Source organism: Bidens hawaiensis, unplaced genomic scaffold, assembly GCF_021521415.1.
Source record: "Bidens hawaiensis isolate Kalapana, Puna unplaced genomic scaffold, B.hawaiensis_p1.1 tig00005162_1, whole genome shotgun sequence".
NCBI classification, from domain to species: domain Eukaryota; kingdom Viridiplantae; phylum Streptophyta; class Magnoliopsida; order Asterales; family Asteraceae; genus Bidens; species Bidens hawaiensis.
The window spans coordinates 809,569-831,832 of record NW_027491330.1 but is presented as its reverse complement, the minus strand read 5'-3'; the positions used below and the strand labels follow the sequence as shown (position 1 = coordinate 831,832).

General features: G+C 37.3%; 1 protein-coding gene and 1 pseudogene across 2 annotated transcripts; one reads left to right on the top strand and one right to left on the bottom strand.

Annotated features, from left to right (window-relative positions):
* Positions 1-2,670: 2,670 nt before the first annotated feature.
* LOC143629120 (protein ARABIDILLO 2-like) lies at positions 2,671-4,960 on the bottom strand. The gene is made up of 4 exons (XM_077098476.1): positions 4,912-4,960; positions 3,102-4,039; positions 2,826-2,984; positions 2,671-2,739 (listed from the first exon to the last, which is right to left on the bottom strand). Exons 1-4 carry the CDS (start codon positions 4,958-4,960, stop codon positions 2,671-2,673), a joined length of 1,215 nt encoding a protein of 404 aa, XP_076954591.1.
* A 3,492-nt stretch (positions 4,961-8,452) lies between these two features.
* Positions 8,453-9,783, top strand: LOC143629118 (cation/H(+) antiporter 20 pseudogene; annotated as a pseudogene). Its single transcript, XR_013152876.1, has 3 exons — positions 8,453-8,467; positions 8,641-9,033; positions 9,520-9,783. The product of XR_013152876.1 is annotated as a cation/H(+) antiporter 20 pseudogene (transcript).
* Positions 9,784-22,264: the final 12,481 nt, after the last annotated feature.

The window sequence follows — 22,264 nt, the reverse complement described above, 5'->3', positions numbered from 1 at the left end:
CTCTTCGATAAATACATGTATATATATACATTTTCGATCCATTCACTATGATTTTAATGTGCCATCTATTTTCATTAAGACTATTTATAAACAAAATTCTCATTATATAAATTTCATCATATTAAAAAGATTTCATGACAAATGTTACCTTGAATTTTCAAGTAAATCTTTTATTATATAAACTTTAAATTTTCTTTAAAATCCTTGTACAAATGAAAATTGTATAAAATTTCATTTTTTTATAACTATTTCTTTTATTTTGAACGATCCTTTTACAATATTAATTATTTAAAACTTTTCACGACGTTTTAATTATATTACATAATACCCATGGTAGAATTCTCATTACCTAAAATCTATTTTACAACAACTTTCATTATGCATTTTTGCTTCATTATAAATTTTCACCAATAAAACTTGCATCTTATGATACGACTCGTTTTAAATTTCTTATGGTAGTTTCGCTTTGATTTTTTCAAGAAAAGTCACAAACTTATAGTTTGTAACTTTCTTGAAATCCTCATGTAAAACTTCATATAAATTTTACTTTAAAGACCAAAAATCGTTTACTCGTGATTTCTCGATTTACAATGCCGGTCATTCTAACTTACCATAATATTTTTGTTACACGATATTAAATAATGAACTTGGTAAAAAGATTTTCATTACGCAACTTTGTATTTTCCCAAAAACGACATTCATCATTTAATATCATTTAATATTGATACCTCATAACAAATTTTAACATTCAACTTACGTATTTTAAATTTCATCATAAGCAAATAAATAAAAAATTATTGTAATGCTTATAAAAAAAAGTTTTGTGTGGTTCACACGCTCGGATCTTAAAAAAAAATTCCTATTTATATAATATATATATATATATTCATATACATATATATATATATATAATATATATATATATTCATATACATATATATATATATATATATATATATTTACATGAAATTTTAATTATCAAAATTTTCATGGACGTTGCAAACATTACTTATAAATTATGATATTTTCAATCTAATACCTACTATTAGTCAAAATTTTCCTAAACGCAACCACAAGTTCCCAAACACCCGTATCTCATCTCAAACTACCACCTTAAATCAAACCATCCTTCACCTCAAAAGTTTTCCCACGCACTCAAATCTTTTCTCAATATGAACGAAACCTAAACACCCAAAAGTATACCCTCGCCAACTCAAGCCCCAAGCAAAATCCAAGATGTACAACATTAACCCAACAAAAAGCCTTAAATACCGACACCTTTACGCCACGAAAACCTATCAAACTTACCATCCAAATGCTTCAAAGACACGACAAACACATTCACCAAATGCCTTGGACATAAACAAATCAAAGCTTACTCAACTATGACTCAATCCTTCGATCCATGCTAAGCCAAATCACAAACCATGTCGCCACACCATTCTCATCCAACCATAGGGTTTGATATCATAAGTAACAACCCCAAACACTCCTTACAAAATACATGACTAAATCGAATCTCAACCCAAACTAATCAAGATCGAATTATCCAACCCATCAACTTAACCCTTGCTCAAATAAGCAAAACCTCACCTGAATAGCCCAACCATTACTCACACAAATCATCTAAGCCTAAACCACTCAAACGGCCTAAACTCAACAAACCTCATAAATCCAACTCAAGAAAACCCAACTACACAAACCAACCGAAACATACTCACTCTTCACCAAATTTCCAAACCATTAACCATTCGAAGCCTAAAACCTCTCCATACACACGCAAGCTTCGTTTTACCCTTAAATTTTTTTTATTTATATATGTATACCTACATACGACTAGTGTATTTATAACGACCACATGTGTTCAAATAATCATTTATAGATTATAAACTCTTTCAAGATTAACGATTTACATATTATGTGCAAATCTTATAAATCATATTTGAAAAATCTAAGATTGTCATGACAACAAAATTTTATTATGAGGATTTGTATTCAAGGATTATTAAACGATTATACGTATGATTTCAAGGCTTTAAATATTGTCACCTAAGGTGATAAATATCTTAATAACTTTATAAATACGAGGCTTCATTCTAAATGTTGAATGTAAGTTTTATTTAATAACAAATTACAACTTTCATCATTTTGCATAAACTCAATGACCATGGCTTTGCAAATATTTTGACACACATTTATAAATACTTTATGTTTCATATTGTGACCTGAATTTTGTTCAATAACGATTTACGCAACTATTACCTCTTATTATCGCAAGCATCATCACTTTATATATATTTTTTTTATCACAACCGCTTTATGTATACGAATTCCTTTAACAAATTGGAGTTACAAGATTTACATTCGATAATGATCAAAACGTTTCTCTAGCGACGCATTACCGAGATATCTTGATAATTAGATATTTCACTTTACACGTTAATTAATATCATATTATTACCTCTTTTTGCACGTCCTCGCACTCGCAGGCGCATGCAAGTGTTATAAAAACATTAATGCCACCAACTGCTGCCATTTCCAAGCTACACTTATCATCAAATGCCAAATTACCAAATACACCCGCCACCCGTTCCTAAAAAGCAAAATATATTGTATTATACAATTTCCGCATTTGTAAGACGTGACACAAATCAAGAGGCATGCCAGAAGTCAATCAGACGACCACTTAACGGTTAAGTCAACTAAAGATTTAATAGCACCGGCTTCACCAATAGCTCCCTTAATCAAGATTAACCAAATTAGTAACAATTTTAACCGAGAGCCAAAGTTTTGAAATTTTACTAACAAATAATAAAACCAAAAACCTTATGCTCATCAAGGACAGAAAGGTTCCAAAGCCCTCCAACGGCCTCTGTAGCCACCCATCGGTTCAGAGACTTCGTTAAGCTTGCAAGAATGGTGATCCCACCACGCCCCGCCACAGTTTTTGCAAAAGCTAGATCTACAGAAAGATTTGCAATTGCCTACAATAAACAAGTATTTTATTAAACTGCCCCAAGAAGTACTCTTTTGTGATAAATAAATCAACAAAGCATAAAAGATTCAACCTTTGTGGCTTCTCTTTAGATCCCTTCTTGCACAGATGTTGCAAGAAGCTCAACACCGCCACCTATCATGACAGCGTCAACAAGTATTGCATTAACCATCGGTACATCATCAACCACCATCATGAAAGCTGCAAGCCCTATGGCTGCATATTCTTGGACATCTTCTTGAGAACTTTGTAATAAATTAAGCAAGAGACCAACCCCTTGATTGATCCTAAACTCCTCAAACCCATCTGTGTTAAGCCAACCGGCTATATGTATAAGCGCAAGTGAGAGAATCCATTCAACCCAACTCATAAACTCATCCAAATTCCCGTCTTTCTTCCCTAACCGGTTTCTCCATTCAGAGAAAGTGCCGGGAAACATACGAGACAGATCTTTAAAAGTGTCATTAAAGAAACCGAGCATCATTATACCAAGTCGATTAGCCGTGGCATGAAGATCGGCGTCAACATCTATTAGCGGACTATTGAATGCACACAAAAGTTTCAAACTGTTTAATGACTTAAACAACCTCCTAACAATAGCCAGAACCGCGTCGGTTCTGGAAACATCTAAACCTTCTATATTTCGTAGGTTTCCCCAAGAATAGCCAGCCAAATTCCAGTCTATATTTGCGGTACCAGCAACCGAAAGAAAACGAAGTGACACCAATTTTCCTAACGCCGCTCCGTCGATTATTAGACAATTGACAAACGCAACGTCTTGAAGTTGCGGGCAATTATTGGCTAAAGAACTAATGGCTGTGGAATTCACATTTTGTACGCCCGAGAGCCTAAGTTTCTTCAGCCAAGGGCAGCCTAAGGCTATAGCGACTATTGCCTCGCTAGTAATCCCATCACAAAAATCGGGGCCGAGTTCGATGCTTTCAAGAAGCGAGTGATGGGTCACGATGTGTGCAAGACTTGCATCAGTTATTTCCCTACAGTAACTACCTCTTAATTCTCTCAAACCTTCTGCTCTGAGATTAGCTAGTGAATTCACACTGTCAGAGTCACTAAACGTACCTAAGTGTTCTTAGATCCGAGCACCTTGAAGACAACACATTCATTAAACCCGACTCACATTGTTAACTTAAATAGTACAGTAGATTAGTAGTCGTACACATCAATTTTTATGCAATAGTACGTTATGACGATATATAAGATAATGTTGCAACATTTTGTAACATAACAACCTATATATCATACGCACATGTATACAAGAAGCAACACATATATAAGAGCATCACAATGTGTTCTTCATATTATGTGTGTGTTCTTCATCTTTTAGGGTATGGCTGGATTGGTTGTGAGTGAAGTAGAGAAAATTTTATTGTTTGTGATTAAATTTGAAGAAACATTGTTATCATTTACGATTTTTAATATTTTTTTAAAGTGGCTGTGAGTGAATAAAAATAGAAAAATGAAATATAAATGTATAAAAAGTATTATTTAATTAAAAATGTGAGAATTTTTAATGTGATAGAAAAATGGTTATTTCATCTATAATTGGAGTATGTGCACTTGCTTGAAATTCTGTATCATATTAGGTTAATTGCTAGACATATAGCAAGTGATGACCTTAAAATTATAAGAAATTAACGTTAATGCACTCAGATGTAGGAACAGAAAATCTATTCAAATGCAATAATCTTTTCGGAAACATTAGATGCAAGAAAAGCACATTAATATTCTATATATTTTTCTTAGGATCATAATTAGAACTCTAATTGTGCATAGACGGACTAACAACTAATCCCAAGTGGTGACATGATTCAACATGTCTAACAAGTAACGAAAAATACGCTTCATAATAATAAAGGTTAAAATTACCATGTGAATTCACCGCATGCTTGTTATACTTCTATGAACAATCAACAAGTTATAGTTGACTGATATTCCAATCTCCATTTCCCTACATATTGAAACCGATTAAAAGTAAGCATGCCAATTCATAACAAAATTGGAAGATAATGATAAAATGAAAACGGAATTCACACTAATGAAATAACTCAAAACAAGAAAGAATAAAATATAAGTAACGGATATAAATATATAATTCCTACCCTCATATATGATGACAATTATTTTCCTCTAACAGTGGCAAGCAAGAGTTTACAGTTAGGGTTATCAATGGCGGCATGCGGCGCTCCTCGCCACGAAATAGATGTCTCTTATGAGATAAGTATAGGAGAATTAGGTTTTATTAAATATGTGTGTGAAGTAGGGCGTAGTATTTTTTTTTATATTATTGGACTACTAAAGAAAATTAGTTGTATAGGGCTACGAAAGAAAAGGTGGGCGGCCCATCTTAAATGATATAATATAAATGTTACCAACTACATCTTAAGATGGTTTTCTTAAACACAATTTTTCTAGAATAATCCAAATAAGAGGGACATTCTTCTTGAAATATTTAGTGACAGTATTTCCGGGCCGACAATTCACAAGTATATTGCCCCAGAGGTAGACCTCATTCATTGAAGATACGAGCTTATTAGTGTTTTAAGGGCATTACAAGACCTTGCAGAATTTATCAATAAAAGAGAGAGATAAAAACTTAAACGACTTGAATGTTGGTTGACTTCTTCCTACATTAATTTACAATGTTTCTTTGATAATATTACCACAATTTCAAGTGGGCTTAAAAGTGGCTTATGTAGTTTGATGCTAACAAGATTGGGCTTATGTGATGTAGGATATCCAACTTAAAGTTCAATTTAATGCCAAAAAGTCCTATGGTTGCGCCTTTTGGGCTTATTATTGAATTACTAATAAATATTTTTTGATGATTTTTAAAGAAAAATGAAAAAAAGACATAATGAACATAACTAAATGCAAAATGAAGTTAAACAAATGCTTACAAACACCAATGACCAAACAAGGTATGTATCAATATTATTGTATTTAACGAAATGAACGTAGAACAACTAAAAAAAATATTTATAAACATTCACTATATGTCACATTGATTTACAAGCTTAGATATGTAATGCGTTAAAGCATCCTAATACATGTTGTTTAGCTCACGTTGTTAAGAGAAAGGAGATGCGGTTGATCTGTAGGGAGGAGAGACTTGTATTATGTAAAAACACTACAAAACGGATTACATGAGAAAGAAAAGAGAGAGATGACGTTGTTAAACGTTTATAACTATGAGATGGGCAAAGCCTAGAAAGAGAGAAAGTGAGATTATGTGAGCCAATTAGATGCTCTTAACCATAATAAACGCTTGAGATGTAACAAGCATGTTATTATTTATACCTTACACTAGGTTACTTGCCCATGTAACACACGGGTTAAAATAAGTACTTTTTTTTAAATGATAACAGAATGTGAAATACAAAAAAATATATCAATTGAAGCATGCTTTAACACCTCATCTTTAGTTCTTTATTTATAAAATAAGGGATTCTAGGGCCTGGGCTTATGTCGTCGTCTTTTGCTTCCTTCCTACAGATATTTATGTCGATTTGATGCTCTTTCAAAAGCCCCAAAACAAGCAACTCGATCCCCAAGTCCAAATCTTCAATTTTAGCAATCAGCAAATCAAATGGTAATGTTAATTCCTTGTTTTTTACTGTTGTATTTGTATATATTAACTTGAAACTGATCCAATTGTTTTGTTAGAGATGTTTTAGATTAATCAGAAGATGATGATGAATCAGGAATGATCAAGGACCATTCTGAAAATGAATTGCTTAAGCAAGGTAAATTACTTAATTGCACATGGCAAGAAAAACTCTCTCACTATGGTAGCCCATAATTAACAATCTGTATACTGCTACTGTTGGTTGACCATAGGTATATGTTTCTAGAGAGAAAAATGGAATCTACATACCAAAAGACAGATATCTTCATGAAAAAGATGATAAAATGGTAATTTTCCATGAATATGCATTTAGGCTCATTGAAATTATTATATTATCTTCAATAAATTATCTCTCTTTTATTGAAAGTTTAGTGATTTTTTTGGCAGCTTAATCCAGTTCATGGCATGATAAGGATTCGGTTTCCGTTCCCCTCTTTGATTTGGGACCGAACTGGTTTTGCATGTCTGGACGTAAGTAAAAAATGAAAGGTTGTGAGGATTGGTTTTGCATGTTCGGTCTGTTTCTTTAAATTACTGCATGATTTTTGTGTTTGTGTGACTGTTGCGTAATTGCATTTTAGTTATGTATATATGTTTCAATTCTTGCTTTTATGCAGCTTTAAATGTATGTGGCCATAACGGTCATGTTTTTGTGTCAAATGTTAATCTTGGTTTAAAGTTTTAGTTGGGAGAAAAGGTTGTGAGAAATCATAAACGATTGTCTAAATGTATGCATATGATTAGTTACTGGGAAATTTGGAAGTATCATTTTTTAACACTCATTTGTAGCTGCTTGAGCCTCGAGATGATCCGCGGAATATAAAATTTGCATATATATATTTTTTTAAATCATAATCAGAAAAATAATAAATTGTAGGGTAAGACTTTGGATGTGATTTTGTTCTTATTTCATGCATGATTCTTGCTCTTTATTAATACAAAAAGAAATATGATTTTGCAGGTTAGATGTAAAGACGGGTTTGAAAACTTCAAAAAGTGATGTTGATGTATAGAACTGTTCATCTTAACAGAAGGTAATCAAATTTTTGAATTTTAGCTTAAACATGTATAGAAGCATTTTCATGGTGTCATATAGTGTATATTTTATTTTCTGCTGGATTTGGGCCAGTCGGGTTTGTGCCAAAGTGTACATTTTCATTGGTCGGAAAGCAGGCCTTGTCAGGTTTCTGTTAAAGTGTATGCTTTTATGGATCAGAAACCTGTACACAGGTTGGGTCAGGTTGGTGTAAACTTGTATATATTTGTGGGCCAAAAGTGGGTCGAGTAAAGGTGTATATTTTTATTGGTCGGAAAACGGGTCAGGTCAAGTTGGTGAGTGTATAGCTTTATGGGTTGGAAATAGGCTTGAGTCGATTAGTGTTTAAATATATATTTTTATTATTGGTTGGAAAACGGGTCGGGCCAGGTCGGTGTTTATTTATGTGTCGGAAATGAGTTGGGTTGGGTTGACATTGAAATGTTCATTTTTATGGGTTGGGAAATGGGCGAAGCCATTTTTCATATACTGGAAACGGGTCGGGTAAGCTTATGGTTATAGTGTATATTTTTATTCAAATTAACGTGTCAGGTAGGGTTGGTGCCAAAAGTGAATTTTTATGGGTCAGAAACATGTTGGTGTCGAAGTTTATATTTTAAATCCTCTGAAAACATAGCAGATCGGGCTGGTGTCAAATGGAAACTGAATGTTTTATATGGTTCATCAAGTGTCAAATTCTATCTTTTATATGGTTGTCACACACCTCTATATGCGCCCTATATGATAGCGCGAGAAACTTGGATATATTGCTAATATGGTTCTTGTGGTTGTATGCATTAAAAATAGACTATGAGTGACTTTCAACTCCATTTGACACTTTTTTGTTATTTGTTTACTTTTGTATATTTTACTTTGGTTCAATAGTTTATTTTAGTTCAATGTGCCCTAACTAAACACCTTCATTTCCCTTTTTTGTTGTGGTTTTAAGAAATTTACTTACAGGTAAATTTTGCTAAAAAACTTACAGGTCATACTCAGGCTGACCCTTTCATACACGCCATTTTCGGAGCTTTCAAGGTCGGACTAACCATCCCTAAGGGAAATTTTGCTGAAAAACTAATAGAACGAATCGAAGACTTTGTTTCTGGATTGCTTCTCCCCTTGTACTTTGCTACCAGTGGGCTGAAAACTGATGTCACAAAAAACAGTGGAGGGAAAGCATGGGGCCTGCTAGCTATGGTGATCGCTGCAGCGTGTGGTGGTAAGATTTTGGGGACGTTCGTGGTGGCGGTGCTGTGTATGATGCCAGTGAGGGAATCGATTACACTTGGGTTGTTGATGAATACGAAAGGGTTAGTTGAACTCATTGTTCTCAACATTGGCAAAGAAAAAAAGGTTAGTGTAACGTTGAGCTCGAGTTTCACACGTCAAATGGTTGAGTTGGCTCGTTTATTTAAAAAAAAAAATTCTTAACGCATATTTACGCGTATAAGAAAAAGTATCATTAGAGAAAAATACCAAAATAGCCCTTCTGATTGAATCTTTGAATTTGCTGCGCCAAAGTGATTATTTTATTAATTATCTAGGTCAAAATGGATATTTTGGTAATTTTGCCTTGTTTTTACCGTACACATCCATGTATAATACTATAATGTTGAATTTACATATATCAAAAGTTGAGTTATAACTAATTAATGTTGGTTATATTACAAATCAAACCAACAAGCGAGCTTACTTCGGCTCAGGCTTGGCTTGTTTACAAACCAAAATGACCGGCCACTGGTCACTTTCAAATGAATCTCTTTCAAGCAAACCTTTACTTTTAAAACATTCATAGATTTAATCCGATAATCTAAATGTACATGTATACCAATGTTGCAGGTTCTTAATGATGAGGTTTTTGCCATATTAGTCCTAATGGCACTTTTTACCACTTTCATCACAACTCCTGCAGTCATGGCTGTCTACAAACCGGCCCGTAAGAGCGGGAGTAGAAGCCCGGCCTCTGGGAAGAAGTATGATCTAAGAATCTTGGCATGTGTCCATGGCCCAGGAAACATATGTTCATTAATCAGTTTGATCGAATCAACTCGGCCCATTAACAAGGCGCAGCTCAAACCCCATTGTATCTTCAACTCCAATTAATTATTTACTTGTTAATATTTACATGTGTTTATCTTTGATACTTGGTTGCAACTAATAAAAGAGTGTGCATCATTTGTATGTAATGTCCCTCTTCTTTTGTTATTTCCACAGTTTTAATATGTATCTTTAGTGTTTTAGAGTTTTAATTATTTGCTTATCTGCGTACGTTTGTTTGTTTCAGTAGGCGCCTTGGTCTATGCCGTTCTTTTAGTCTCTGACTTTGTGTTTGTTACTGATTTGCTTGAATGTGAGTGGCAAGATTATGTAGATTTGTTAAGTGTTTTGTGTTTTGAATGTTTTAAGCAACCCTCATCATTTGCTTTACTTCGTTAACTTAAAAATCGTATATATTGAGTAGGTTTGTTAATGTTACTGATTTGCTCTATTTTAAACATAATCAACTCCTAAAATTTTTAACCAGCAGTAGACATGCTCAAATAAATAAAAGTCTAAAGAGTTTGACTCGGGGATCAACAAATGAATAATTCCACCCGCTGCAACGTGTACGTCAACCGCTGCAACGCGCAGGCCAAATATACATGTTCCTTTTTAGTTTGTAACTTGTTTTGTATGCTTTTTGAGTTACTCTGGTTATCTTCTGGTCCGTTTTCAATTAAAAAAAAACTTAAATTATGTAACTGTGTTAAGTTTATTTTTTTTATGATATTTTTATGTAAAATTATTATTTATTGCATCGTAAAGTTTACCGAGTATAAATTTGTTCTAGCCAATTCCGGTACCATAACTAACCAAACCTATATTGACCGAATCTTTGTTGCTTCCCCGCCGCAACGCGCGTGCTCCACTACTAGTATAATATATATATAAGTATAGAATGTACATTCAATTCAAAAACCATTGATTTACTTGAATTCAGTTGTCACAATAGTGCATTCATTTCTAGTGATAATATAATATGTATTATTATAATATAATAATAATATAATATGTATATTTACTTGAATAAATATAATAATAATATAATATGTATATCCTGTATGTTTTATATAATAATAATAATAATAATAATAATAATAATAAATATAATATGTATATAAGTATAGAATGCACATTCAATTCAAAAACCATTGATTTACTTGAATTCAGTTGTCACATTAGGGCATTCATTTCTAGTTTAGTGGAGTCATAAATTAGAGTAGTAAAAGAATAAAAAAATAATTTCATAAGCCATGAAGCTTCATCAAGTTGTACGAAACGCTTTAAGAACGGATGGAGATATTGACAAATTACTTTTTTTGCCCAATTATGTAATGACTATTTTGTCCTTGTTATGGAATTATAAAATTACATTGGTGTGTAAGGCCCCGTCACCAGTAGCCCTACTTTGGTGTTGGATTTACTCATAAACGCAGTTCTAAAATCAGAGTTAATTAAAAACTTTCTCCTGTCAACCATCCATTACAAACATCCATAACTTGTCTTTTAAGAGCATAACATAAAACATAGTATCAAAACAACACGACAAATCTTCAGATGCCAGCCTCTTCAGTATTGCCATGTGTCTCCCTCAAGCCAGCTGTCTCAGTCGATTAGCCTGCGTGCATACTAAAAGTCAGCTACGCTGAGTGAGTTCTAGTTAATCAGGCAACATACAATACATTCACATATTTACCTATGCACCCGAAGGTACATGCCTTCCTACATACTTACATACTTACATACTTACATACTTGCGTACTTTCATTCATTCTTTCATAATAACATACGTACTTTCATTTCATACACATACGTTTCAAAGAACCTTACGTCCTATACCCTTCGTCTATATTATTAGGGTCGGTCCCCTACATTCGTCGAAATTATTAGGGTCGGTTCCCTACATTCGCCGACATTATTAGGGTCCGTTCCCTACATTCGCCGACATTATTAGGGTCGGTTCCCTCGTTCTATCTATACATTTCGTACCTTTCTATACATTCATAATTATAACTTTCATACGTCCATACATTATCTATACATCATATCTTTATACTATCCCTTAACGGCACATGCAATATCCGAAGATCGCTCATGCATCGTCAAGCATTCATTCATACATAAATTATAGGGCATGCACTTACCACTTAAGGTAAGTGTATTAACTAATCACATCGAGTATGCACACAACTCCGAAAACATAACAAGGAAATGGGGCTAGAAACTCACCTGAAGTCGGTTACGTTCACCGTTAATCGTAATCCCCTTCTTGAGCCGTGCATGGCTAACTGTGTAACATTTACATGTATCAATATTCGTTTAATCTAGTCTTATAGACTCGTGTTAGCTTACATTTACTTAGATTTTAAACGGACTTAAACATTTAGCATGCTTAAACATTAGCGAACTTAAGCATCAGCATGTTCAGCGAACGAACTTAGGTTGGCAAACTTGTTGATAGGCGAACTTAACAACAAGCGAAGTTGGCCAGCGAACTTAGTATCTGGCAAACTTGACCTTTAGACGAACTTATCTTCAAGCGAACTTAACTTGGCGAAGTTGGCTTGTAAGCGAAGTTTAGCTACAGCGAACTTATGCAGCGAAGTTATACAATAAGCGAAGTTTGTGGTCTGCTGCTCACTGGTTCGCTTTGTCGCACATTTCACAACTTCAATACTCATTTTATGAATTGGCCTTAGTCCTAAACGTTCCCTTGACCATTTGCGGTCCAATCTTGACTCGTTTATAACATAAAGCACGAACCTTTATAGTGAACGTTTAGAGACTGGATCTAGGGTTTCATTTTAAACGAGCCGTTTAGGTTCGCTGGTTCGTTAGGTTCATTTTATCATCAAGTTTACAACTTTACATTTTGTCTATACTCGATCTACTCCCGTTCTAAGTTTCAAGGCTAAGCGTTTATAAAAACGTAAACTTTAAGGCGAAACGGCTTACCTTTATGCGTTCTTCGGTCTCGGTTAGCTTGCTTATGGGCTCTAGATCTTGCGTCTATCTTGCATCACGAGAATCTAACAAGAATCGAGGCTTGCTTGGCTTGGATCTCACCTTCACCCTCTCGGCCGAATGTGGTGTAGGATGTGTGTGTGTTTTGAGTGTGTAAAGGAATAAGATGGATAGAAATGAGGATTTAGGGTGGTTTAAGGGGTATTTATATCCCTTAAAGACCAGGACCTAAGGCCCATTACCCTTTAATCCACCATAATTAATCCAAGTCCATGATCTTTATTAATACTACTTAATTATTTAGGCCCAATAACTAAACGCGACTTTCTTTTATTAAATATGAAAATTTTAGGATGTTACAGGTCTTCCCTCCTTAAAGAGGTTTCGTCCCCGAAACCTAACTATTACATAAACAGACTAGGGTAGAACTTGCGCATCTCTTCCTCAGCTTCCCAAGTAGCATCGGATCCCTTGCGGTGCCTTCATATCACCTTCACCAATGGTATAACCTTGTGATGAAGCTGCTTCTCCTTGCGATCAACAATCTCTATCGGTTGCTCGATGTAGTTCAGTTGTTCATCAACCTCGATGTCCATCAATGGCACGTGAGACGTGTCATCAGCTAGACACTTCCTCAGATGGGAAACATGGAAGGTTGAATGGATTCCTTCTAACTCATCGGGTAGATCCAGCTTATAAGCTACTTCACCCACATGATCTAAAATCTTAAACTGTCCAATGTACCTTGGACTCAACTTCCCCCTCTTTCTAAAACGGATAATTCCTTTCCAAGGCCAGACCTTAAGCATCACATTGTCACCAACGTTAAACTCAATCGGTCGTCGCCGCTTATCCGCATACGACTTCTGTCTGTCTTGAGCGGCTTTCATTCTTGCTTTGATCTGATCGAACTTTGAAGACGTTTCTTGAACCACTTCTAGGCTTCTCATTTCTTTCTGACCAATCTCTTCCCAACATATCGGGGTTCTACATCGTCTACCGTAAAGCATCTCAAACGGTTGCATACCAATACTTGAATGGTAACTGTTGTTATAGGAGAACTCTGCCAGATGCAGATGATCATCCCAACTCCCACCAAAATCTAAAACACAAGCACGTAGCATATCCACAAGAGTCTGGATCGTCCTCTCGGACTGTCCATCGGTTTAAGGATGATACGCCGTACTGATGTTCAATCTCGTTCCCATAGCTTCATGGAACTTCTTCCAAAACCTCGAAGTAAACCGTATATCTCTATCAGACACGATGGATAACGGTACTCCATGTTTAGATACAACCTCTTTTATGAACAAGCTCGCTAATGTTTCTGACGAGATAGCCTCTCGTATAGGCAGAAAGTGAGCACTCTTGGTCAAACGGTCCACAATCACCCAGATAGTGTCATGGTTCTTAGCTGTACGAGGTAGCTTAGTTATGAAATCCATGGTGATGTGTTCCCATTTCCACTCAGGAATCTCTAGCGGTTGCATCTTTCCATAAGGCTTCTGATGTTCGGCTTTGACTTGTAAACAAGTTAAGCACTTACTAACATAATCTACTACATCATTCTTCGTTCCAGACCACCAGTAATCTCTTTTCAAATATTGATACATCTTAGTAGCTCCGGGATGAATCGAGTATCTTGATTTATGAGCTTCATCTAAGATTCGACCTTTGAGATCTCCATGGCGTGGAATCCACATACGGTCAAATCTAGTCTTAACACCATGAGTGTTTTCCATCAACTCATCTTGCTGCCATAAATCATTTCCTTCTTAACCAACCCTTCATCTACTAGCACCTCTGACTGTACCTTGACAATCTCTTCTTGGACTTGAGTTCATAATCAGTTGGTATGACTTTATTGTTGCCAGGACTTCCTCATTCTTACGGCTTAGCGCGTCGGCGACCACATTAGCTTTACCAGGGTAGTACTTAATCTCACAGTCGTAATCCTTTATCAATTCTAACCATCTTCTCTGCCTCATGTTCAATTCCTTGTGCTCGAAGAAATACTTTAAACTCTTATGATCTGTGTAAATAGTACACTTAGTACCATACATATAATGTCTCCATATCTTGAGAGCGTGCACCACTGCCGCAAGCTCTAGATCATGCATTGGATAAGTGCTCTCATGGACTTTCAACTGTCTAGACGCGTAAGATATCACCTTCCCTCGTTGCATCAACACGCAACCTAGCCCTTGATGCGAGGCATCAGCACAACCAACTAAATCCTCGTCACCGTCGGGTAGAGCAAGGATTGGAGCTTGCGTGAGTGTCTTCTTTAATTCCTCAAATGCTTCTTCTTTAAACTTTCCCCAACTGAATACTACCGACTTTCGGGTCATTCCGGTCAACGGTGCGGCTATCTTAGAGAAACCTTCGATGAATCTCCTATAGTAGCCAACTAACCCTAGGAAGCTTCGTATGTCGGTCAGATTCTGCAGAGTCTTCCAATTCGTTATTGCTTCAATCTTAACTGGGTCGACGGTAATCCCTTCAGGATTAATCACGTGACCTAGAAACTGCACTTCTCGCAACCAGAATGCGCATTTCGAAAACTTAGCATACAACTTCTCTTTCTTCAGAGTCTCCAATACCTCTTTCAGATGCTCTGCATGATCAGACTCGCTCTTTTAATAAATCAATATGTCATGATGAAGACGATAACTGACTTATCCAACATTGGCTGACACACCCTATTCATCATGTCCATAAATGTTGCGGGAGCATTCGTTAGACCGAATGACATTACGAGGAACTCGTAGTGTCCATATCGCGTCTGAAACGCTGTCTTAGGGATGTCTGCCTCTTTCACCTTCAACTGATGATAGCCTGATCTGAGATCTATTCGTGAGAACCAACTTGAACCTTGCAGTTGGTCAAACATATCATCAATCATGGGCAAAGGATATCTATTCTTTACCGTAAGCTTGTTCAGCTCGCGATACTCTATGCACATTCTCATGCTTCCGTCCTTCTTCTTCACGAATAACACTGGTGCGCCCCACGGGGAAACACTTGGTCTAATAAAACCTTTGTCGAGGAGTTCTTGCAGTTGGGACATTAATTCTTTCATCTCGGATGGTGCTAGACGGTAAGGCACTTTCGCGACGGGCTGGACTCCTGGTACTAAATCTATTTGGAATTCTATCTCTCGCTCCGGTGGCAACCCCGGAAGATCCTCAGGGAATACTTTTGGGTAGTCGCGCACTATGGGAACATCTTTCATTTCTTTCTTCTCGGCCGTAGCGTTGACAACATACGCCAGGTAGGCACCACACCCTCGCCTTAACAAACCCTCGGCTTTTATCATCGAAATGACATTAAGCCCAAAACTTTCCTTATCACCATAAACCGTCATCTCACTACCATCCAAGGACTTTAACCTTATTATCCTACTCTTACACACTATCTGAGCTTCATACTCAGACAACCAATCCATCCCTAAAACCACATCGAACCCTCCTAAGGTCATAACATAACTCATATCCCTCTAACTCTATCTTACAGTCCTTAACCATTCTCATTATTTTAACCGAGGTATCACTAGCAGTTTCTACTATAAAATTTTCGGACACTCGGCAACATTTTATTTTAGCTAGTTTACTAAATGGCGTGGCTACGAAACTTTTGTCCGCACCCGAATCGAATAATACAGAAGCGGAAACACCGTTCACTAAAAACGTACCAGTGACGACATCGGGAATCTGCTTGGCTTGTTCTTGAGTCAGCATGTAGGCTCTGGTCCTTGGCCTTGTTGCTTCAGCATCCTTCTTCTCACTTCCACCAGCTTCACCACTCGTACAAGTCCTCGCCAAATGACCTGTCTGTCCGCACTTATAACATGCGGGCTTTGCATGGCAATCCTGAGCAAAATGCCCCACCTTGCCACATTTGTAACAAGCATTTGACCCTGATCTGCATTCCCCACCATGGGACTTTCCACACTTATGGCACACATCAGACCCAGTGCCCCACTTGCATTCTCCAGCGTGCATCTTCCCGCACGTCCTACATGACCTCTTCTCCCACACTTTCTGTCTCTTATATTTCGAGTTCCATAACTGAGTACCGGGTCGCCTAACATGAGCAACCCACTTCTTATCTTTCTTTTCTTCTTCAACCACAGCGTCATCTGCAGCCAGGTCTGCATAAACCATCTCTGCGAGTTCAACAGCAGAGTCAAAGGTAGCAGGTTTACTTGTCCTGACTAGCATGCGGACTTTCTGTGGCAATCCCCTCACATAACACTTAATTCTCTTAGCTTCAGTACGTGTTAACCATATCAGGCACCAACCTAGACATTATGTTGAACTCGGTGGTGTACTCACGATGTGTCATCGTTCCGGCCTTCAGGTTCAGAAACTTCATCTCCGCCCTCTCAACCTCGGCGTCAGCACAGAACTTCTTCATCACTAACTCCTTCAGATCCTCCCACTTCATCACTTTGATCTCTTCATGGGTCTTCCTCTGCTCCACACTCTCCCACCAGTACATAGCTTCATCTTCAAACGATTGGGTGGCATAACCGACAGCTTGATCAGGACGACACTCGCTAATGCGGATAATTTTATCCATGGCGGTTATCCACTGAAGAGTAGCGATTACGTCTCTCAACCCGGTCAGCTTTGGCGGGTCACATACTTTGAAGGACTTATTGTTGCACCCACCTCGGCCTCTCTTCCTGTCATCAACTTTCACAGACTTAACCACACTCGAGGCCTCTCTTTCCCCTTCATCATCCTTCCTACCATCACCTCCTGCCCCTCCAGCGGTTCTTTCATGGCTTCCAGCAGACCTCTCCGGGTTCATGTTCTTTACAGCAGTGGCTGCTGCTTGAACAATAGCCGCTTGGATTAAGGGATCTAGCTGAACCCCTTCATTGTTGTTAAGGTTTCCTCCAGCGCCGCTTCCTTCCTCTTCGGTGTTGGAAGATGTTTCTACCGAAGGTTGTTGGGCACGAGGAGGCCTGCCACGACGTCTAGTGGGGCCCTCAGTTCTCGCAATCACTCCAGCTCCTGCATCGCCTCCCGTTCCAGCCATCGTATTCTAAAAAGGGAAAACACAAACGTCATCACTCAAGGAACTATTTAGTACAAGGATAGTAAGGCTAACAGGTAATAACAGTGGCCAGCTGTGATTAGCTGATCACGTTACTTTCCGTGTCCTATACACTTCCCTTTATGAGTCTATTTTTGCCGGTTCTACTTTAAACAGTTAGTCAATCAAAGCAATCAATTAATCATATCCCTATCGTTCATATACCCTTTCTCTATCATTTAACATACATCATTTAATTATGCATCTTACCTTTACTAAGTTTTCTTGAGCGACACATGGCTATCTTAACCTGGCATCTTCTTTCTTTTCTTACTTAAATCCCATTCTCTGTTCGAGTCTAAGCATGTAGGATGCTTAAATCTCTCAAACTTTGCTCTGATACCAACTTGTAAGGCCCCGTCACCGGTAGCCCTACTTTGGTGTTGGATTTACTCATAAACGCAGTTCTAAAATCAGAGTTAATTAAAAACTTTCGCGGAATAATATAAACTGTCAACCATCCATTACAAACATCCATAACTTGTCTTTTAAAAGCATAACATAAAACATAGTATCAAAACAAGACGACAAATCTTCTGATGCCAGCCTCTTCAGTATTGCCATGTGTCTACCTCAAGCCAGCTGTCTCAGTCGATTAGCATGCGTGCATACTAAAAGTCAGCTACGCTGAGTGAGTTCTAGTTAATCAGGCAACATACAATACATTCACATATTTACCTATGCACCCGAAGGTACATGCCTTCCTACTACATTACATACTTACATACTTGCGTACTTTCATTCATTCTTTCATAATAACATACGTACTTTCATTTCATACACATACGTTTCAAAGAACCTTACGTCCTATACCCTTCGCCGATATTATTAGGGTCGGTCCCCTACATTCGCCGATATTATTAGGGTCGGTTCCCTACATTCGCCAACATTATTAGGGTCGGTTCCCTACATTCGCCGACATTATTAGGTTCCCTACATTCGCCGACATTATTAGGGTCGGTTCCCTCGTTCTATCTATACCTTTCGTACCTTTCTATACATTCATAATTATAACTTTCATACGTCCATACATTATCTATACATCATATCTTTATACTATCCCTTAACGGCACATGCAATATCCGAAGATCGTTCATGCATCGTCAAGCATTCATTCATACATAAATCATATAGGGTACATATAAACGGAGTTAAACGTAACAAGGAAATGGGGCTAGAAACTCACCTGAAGTCGGTTACGTTCACCGTTAATCGCAATCCCATTCTTGAGTTGTGCACGGCTAACTGTGTAACATTTACATGTATCAATATTCGTTTAATCTAGTCTTATTGTAACACCACATCCCGAACCCTCTCAATTTTAGGCCTAAAATACAAACATAGAAAGTATAGGGACTGAAAATGTAAATTCTGAAAATCTCCTCCCATCGCGCTACGCGATAGGCTGACCAGCTAACCCATCGCGTACCGCGATGGGGTCGCTGAGTCAGTGGACACGCGTCATCACAGGGTGACACGTGGCGCAAAATGACAGGCCACGTGTCACGACGAGGATTGGCTGAGTCATCTGAACCCATCGCGCTACGCGATGGGGTGCCAAAGGAACCCATCGCGATACGAGATGGGGTCCAATGTCGACTATAAAAGGGGCAGCTGCGAGTTCAGACCATTTCATCCCATTCTCACATTTCTTTACACACACATAACCTCGGTAAGCGTGCCCCGTTGCCGTAGCAAGCCGACGTGTTGTTTTCTCGATTCTCATGCAAGGAACGAAGTTATAATCAACCGAGCAATCACATAAGCAAGTAGATCAAGTCCTGCCTTTTTCTTATTAGCTATCTAAGCATCGGAATTAAGGTAGGGGTTACGTTTAAGTTATTTGAATCATAGCTTAGACTATCAATCGAGGCTATGGCCTTTAACCTTGATCGTATTTTACAAACATTCAATCACAGTCATTTTTTCATAATCAAAGTATCTAATCGCAATCATGTTTTCATATATGTTACTTCGTGATGAAGTAACGTCAAACGAAAGATATATTTTGACGGGCATGACGGGAGAATACCTTTAGTAGTCTGTTTCTTGCCTAAGGAAAGTATTCGCATAAATCCCAATCAACCGAGGGACCCGTTACTTTCCTGGAGAAACTTATCCAACGTGGTAATCTCTAATATGATATGCTACATTAAACGTCACCTAAAACATAATGTTTTCAATCACAATCAATGATAAACGATATCAAGGTTAAGCTTACAATCATAGCCTATCATCAATCAAACATTCATACGAACCTATTTGTGTATAGGTTAAGTATCATTCAATCAAATCAATCAAGGTTTTCCAACACCAACAGTACAGGTGAATACGTCAACCTTTTTATCAGTCAAAATATGTTTATACTCAATAAGACGAACGAGTGTTTGTCTTAGCGAGTCAATCAATGTTTATATGAGATAACGAAATCTCTAAAATGTTATAAGTACAAAGTAGAGAATAATATCAACTCAGACCGAATACGCATGTGTATGGATCCAAACATAACTCTTAATAAGCTCAAATCAATCAACCCATGGCAATGAGCCACGAGCTTTAAACGGTCACGACCAGTTCTCAGATCAGGGCCGTTTGGCTCGGGGAATACCGTTGTGTGTGTAGGGCAGTGGTACATATACCGGAAGTAGAAATGCTTCCGCTGAGATTGTCAAGAAAACTACGTTTGTATTATAATATCATTCAAATTGTTTTATTGAGTCATACGTGTTCACCAGCATATAGCTGACGTAGTTTTCCACCCAATGCAGGTAATTAGCACTAGTAGCTTTAGCAAGGATTGGAGTCGATATGAAGTTAGAAGCGCGTACAAGATGGCTCCATTTTTGATAAACGAAAATCCTTGTAATATGAAAACATATCTTTTGTAACAAATACTCGGGTGTTAAATTCCCGAGTAGATTTTCAATGTAAATTAATATTATATTCAAACCTAAAGTCTTCCGCTAAAATCAATCCAATACTCTGATATATTTACAAAACAGGTACCAACTTGTGGTCACACGCCTAGGCCCTGAGTGCGGGTGTGACAGGTTGGTATCAGAGCCATCGGTTTCAGCGAATTACGTATTAAATATTAGTACCTAGGCTTTAACCATTATTATGAAAATTATTACTATTGATAGGGATAAGATAGGATTGGTAAACCTCCTATCCCTAATCTCACTAAAAGTGCAGATGTCTTACGTTAACTACTTTGGTCGTAGACACCGAGTAGCACATCGATCAAAACCGACAATCAACTACGAACCATCCGATATGGAGAGTAGCAATAGCTATTATACTAGCTTCTTCAATCACAATCATCCAATCGATCCAAACTTACCCTATGGGAACCAACCCGTATATATCTCTGGAAGCTAACAAACACCAATAAAAGTTTCTGATGACACTATAGTCAATCCATCCGAAGTTTCAATCTACCATCCTTCCGAAGAAGGAGAGGTGCAAAGCCATATAAGACATGGAACGGAATCAGAATCGTCAAGCTGGATGAATTGTCACTCGGATCAAAGGAGGTGGCAATTTGGATCACCACCAATAAACTACCAATATGAAATCCCACCAGGATCAGTAGCACTTGGTCACCTGCCATACAAAAAGAGGTTTAGTTCACCAGTCAAGAGCCTTAGTGAATCAAATCCTGAAGAAAAGGAAGATCTCGAGGAAGATGAGGAAAACAAGTATCCTTACTTCCCTTCATATTTAGGATCAATACCTTCGATCTCCCATCAAGCAAAAGAGATTCAGGATGAAGCAAATCTCGTCGAGGAATTTTACACCAGCAATATTCCCGATGAAGAAATGCAAGCATACGTTGCTAACCCACATCTCTATCCCAAGGAGAACGCTTATCTCTTCCCAGCCGTATCTGCGCCAACAGGATACCCAAATCCACCAAATTCAGTGATGGATGAGCTGAGGAACAAGAAAGTGGACAAGAAAAGAATAGGAAAGAAAATAGTTAAGAAATGTGACAAGATGAAAAATCTTGTTGCAAAGTGGGTTAAGGACTAGAAACCTTTCATGTATTCTATACAAATTATATAATAGCGTGATCTTTTCTTGTAAAATAAATAATGTGATATAAAGTGTGCTTTCCCTAAATTTCACTTTTATTCACATAACAGCATGTCTAAAGCAAACAGTAATCAAGAAGCACCAATAATCAACAGTAAAGAAAAGACCCTAGAAGAAATTTTACAAGAAAAAGCAACCGTGGATCATATACAAGCCATACCGCCAAATATGGTACTTGGAATCCGCGATCTAATGAAAGAGGCTGTAGGTCCAATTTAGGAAATACTGAAAAATGACCCAAGCCGTACTGCCTCTCAATCAAACAAAAGAAGTAAAAGCCAAACTGCTACATCAAAAAGAGACCCTACAAAAGAACCGAAAAAGAAAGAACCAACAATAAACGAATTAAGTGATGAAGGCTCAACTGTTGATAACC

Bases quoted from the DNA above. Each gene is read 5' to 3' on its own strand.
- LOC143629120 (XM_077098476.1), bottom strand. From the start codon at position 4,960: ATGGAGATTGGAATATCAGTCAACTATAACTTGTTGATTGTTCATAGA. The intron at 4,040-4,911 runs GTATAACAAGCA...TGAATTCACTAG, and splicing joins CTTGTTGATTGTTCATAGAA to CTAATCTCAGAGCAGAAGGT. The intron at 2,740-2,825 runs GTTTTTGGTTTT...ATCTTGATTAAG, and splicing joins CTGTCCTTGATGAGCATAAG to GGAGCTATTGGTGAAGCCGG.